This window comes from Aptenodytes forsteri, unplaced genomic scaffold (genome assembly GCF_000699145.1).
Source record: "Aptenodytes forsteri isolate BGI_AS27 unplaced genomic scaffold, ASM69914v1 Scaffold96, whole genome shotgun sequence".
NCBI classification, from domain to species: domain Eukaryota; kingdom Metazoa; phylum Chordata; class Aves; order Sphenisciformes; family Spheniscidae; genus Aptenodytes; species Aptenodytes forsteri.
In genome coordinates this window covers 1,291,531-1,294,884 of record NW_008795029.1, presented here as the reverse complement: position 1 = coordinate 1,294,884, position 3,354 = coordinate 1,291,531, and the positions used below count along the sequence as shown (strand labels likewise).

Sequence of the window (3,354 nt, the reverse complement as noted above, 5' to 3'; positions counted from 1 at the left end):
AGTACCCTGAGGATAACTGGTCTGCCTGTTAAAGACTGAGGCAAAGAAGGCATTGAGTACCTCAGCCTTTTCCTCATCCTCGGTGACAATTACTCCTAGATGAGCACTGTACTTGCAAAACTACATTTGATCTTGAGTTCACTGGAGTGTCCCTGTGTACACTGTGGTATGCTGTCAAGACCTACCTTAGCATACACGTTCCTGTAGTATAACATGGATTTTGACACCGTTCCTAATGTAAGTAGACTGAGTTTGTCAGAGTCTTCCCAGACTTTTTTTCCTAAAGCTGTTTTCTCCTTCCAGCTGATCGCTTTTGGCAACATAACTTCTCAGTGACATTCATGTGCACTAGCTTTAACACACACTGGAGTTACGCAAGCTCCCTCTATCACCAGCAGTGAGAGAGATATACATTCAGAAGTTAAACCAACCCACCTGTATGAATTCCTTACTCAAGGAATCTGTTTCTCTCCCTTGAGTATAAATAAAGCCTAGATGCCTGAATTCAGCCAATGAAAGTTAGCTAGGATGGAGTCCATTCTCTATTTCCACCACAATAAATAAGATGGTATTACTCAGCAACTGAATTTACTATAATATCAATGGGATCCATGAAAGAAACAGTGGAGAAAAATAAAAGATATCCTAATATATTGAAGTGTTGTTCACATCTGGCATTTGTTCTCAGAACATGTTTTGCCACACCTTTATATTTTCCTTTTATTGCCTCTTAAGTTCTGTTCATGTCTTTCATCAGACAAGGACTGGCTGCTGTTCTGAATGCTTTTAAGCTTGTGTTGCTCCACAAAGTTCAGCCAGGTGGTAATTCAGCATATAGTTTAACTTGGAAAAACTACATAGAGGCCAGCCTCGCAAGCTCACATTGTTTAGAGCCATGCCAGAGCATCAGAGTCTAATCCAGGACCCACCAAAGCGAATGGAAAGATTACCTTTGACCATGTTCTGGTTCAGGTTTAAGTGGAGGGCACACATCAGCCATAAGCAGTGTATATTGCCCATGAAGTTTGTGCTTTACTACCCTAGTGAGTAGCTCTGATTCACTTGATATTAGAGAGACTGTTCCTATGAGAAAAGTTCATATAAGTCCCAGAAAATATGTAGGGAAAAATTGGAATTCTGGAAATCCTATAGGTATGTTATTAGGTAGGTAATTTCTTCCCAGGAGAGCTTACAAAACTCTTTTCTGAGCATGTGCATAGTATTCTGATAGTACCAACTGACTGTGATTGTTAATTGTACAAAATCAATGAACGTTAGTAATGAAGGGAAACACGTATTTGCGTCAGGTAAATGTCATCAATAAACTACCCAGGGAGAAGCTTTCAGCCTTCAGTTAGCCTTAGCTCTTGTGCAAATAACGTTTGAGTTTTGTGCAAAACAATTAATTTAATTTTGTAGACAACTTTCATATTTGATGAATATTATAGTTGATTTAAAAGGTTTTGAAAGAAAGAAAATCATGGGTGGGGCTTGTATAAGCAATTTAAACCTGTAAGTTTGGCCGAGTTTGTCTTTGCATACTGGAAGTGTGTTATTTTCCTGTATTTGTACTAGTTCTGCTGGTATTGTAAATTATCATGGAAATATAGAGATACTTTTGTTGCATTTGCGTCAGGAAAATAGGTTCCACAGTGTTAAAGAATTCAGCACTTAAAGGTTGGGGCAGACACTTAACTCTGAAAATGCCTTTTTAAAAAGCCTCATTTACCTTAATGCTGATATTGTATAAATATGCATAACTGAAATCCAGTGGGTAGTCTACTGAAAATTCAGAGTATTTTTTTGGTGTCGTGGCCTGCAGTTCTTGTGTAAATGGTGTAAGTTTATATGCACCGTCTAAAATGATATACCTGTAATATGATAAATGACAAAATGGTCAAGACAAGAAGATTTGCATTAATTCCTTATTCACACTGCTGTGTCCTGGAAAATATTCTCATTTGACCTCCTCAATCGAAAACTTAATGGTTTACTTGATTTGGGTCTACTCTTTAATTTCTGAAGATTTGTTTTCTTTTGTATCAGTTGAAGGGTTGGTAGGGCAACTGATGACATCTGAATTTATGAAATTTCAGGGGCCACCCGGCACTCCAGGACTTATGGGCAGCCCTGGGGCAAAAGGAGAACCAGGAGATTTTTCTTACGATTCTATCCTGAAAGGTGAAAAGGGAGATCCTGGTTTCCCAGGACAACCAGGTACTCCTGGAAGAGAAGGAAGACCAGGAAAAGATGGATTGCCAGGTCTCCAGGGTCCGAAAGGAGCATCGGTATGTGTGTTTCTTTATGTTTACATGTTGTCCTACTGTGTGTTTATTTATGTTTACATACTGTCCTATACATTCTGTCTTTCAGATCAGAATTCACATGCTTTTATGCCCTATACACGCTTTATGTTTATTGGCCTCATTCAGTGTTCCAAATCTTGTCCTTACCTTGAGTAGTTCATTCTTCCTCAGAGGAAGACTCCAGTTTCCCTGGAACTAGTGAGGAAGATGGTCCTTCAACAACAGACTATTTCAGAGTTAGATTTTGACCCTTTCTTTTTACATGTCATGCAAATAAGTGATCTGACTCAGATGTATTCAGCATGGCTTGTTACTTTCAGAACTATAGAGCAAGGTTACTTCCCCCACAAAGTTGTGGGCATGGACAATAGTTTTGTTCCTTTCTCCCTTTCTCACAGCTTGATGGTGAGAACTAGAGTGGATGATTTAGCTGATATCTGGAGATGATTGAAGGAATGCAGTTATCCAAGTAGAGATTGTTAAGACAAGATTCAATTCTGTTCTAGCATACTTCTCTTCTTGTGGAAACTAATGCTTCAAAGTCTTGCACTAATAGAGGGTTCAGCTGATATGGATGTGGAGCTGAATGTGGAGCTCACATCTGCTCCCACATCCACCACTGGGAACATAGCCTATATGGTCCAGTTAGCTGCACTGCACACTAGGTATGATTTCCATGTGCTATTCCACGTGGAACCCAGTTCTATTTCCATTGAACTCAGTGATAAAAAACCCACTTTCTTCAGCATTACAGATACCTGTGATAAATCCGAGTTACAAAATATTGAAAGAGAGAGGATGATGTGTACTGTCTTGCCAGTCAGGCAAGAAGTACACTTACACTTTCCAAAAATTAGGGTACAGCTGGCTTGAAAGGAGAACGTGGTCCCCCTGGCCAACCTGGATTCCCTGGAGTACGTGGTGAAAGAGGCTTTCCTGGCCCTCCTGGGATAGGCGCTGCAGGGTTACCCGGTGACAAAGGAGACAGAGGCTTTGCTGGAACCCCAGGTTTACCAGGCCTTCCAGGTAATGCTATAGTATGCTTTAA

At 40.1% G+C, this 3,354-nt stretch overlaps 1 protein-coding gene across 1 annotated transcript in view; it reads left to right on the top strand.

Moving 5' to 3' along the window:
* The window catches only part of COL4A1 (collagen type IV alpha 1 chain), a 75,007-nt gene that overhangs the window by 39,911 nt on the left and 31,742 nt on the right, over positions 1-3,354 (top strand). The window contains exons 24-25 of the mRNA XM_019471226.1: positions 2,097-2,288; positions 3,164-3,332. Coding sequence (XP_019326771.1) covers positions 2,097-2,288; positions 3,164-3,332 — 361 coding nt within the window. The remainder of the gene's footprint in view (positions 1-2,096; positions 2,289-3,163; positions 3,333-3,354) is intronic.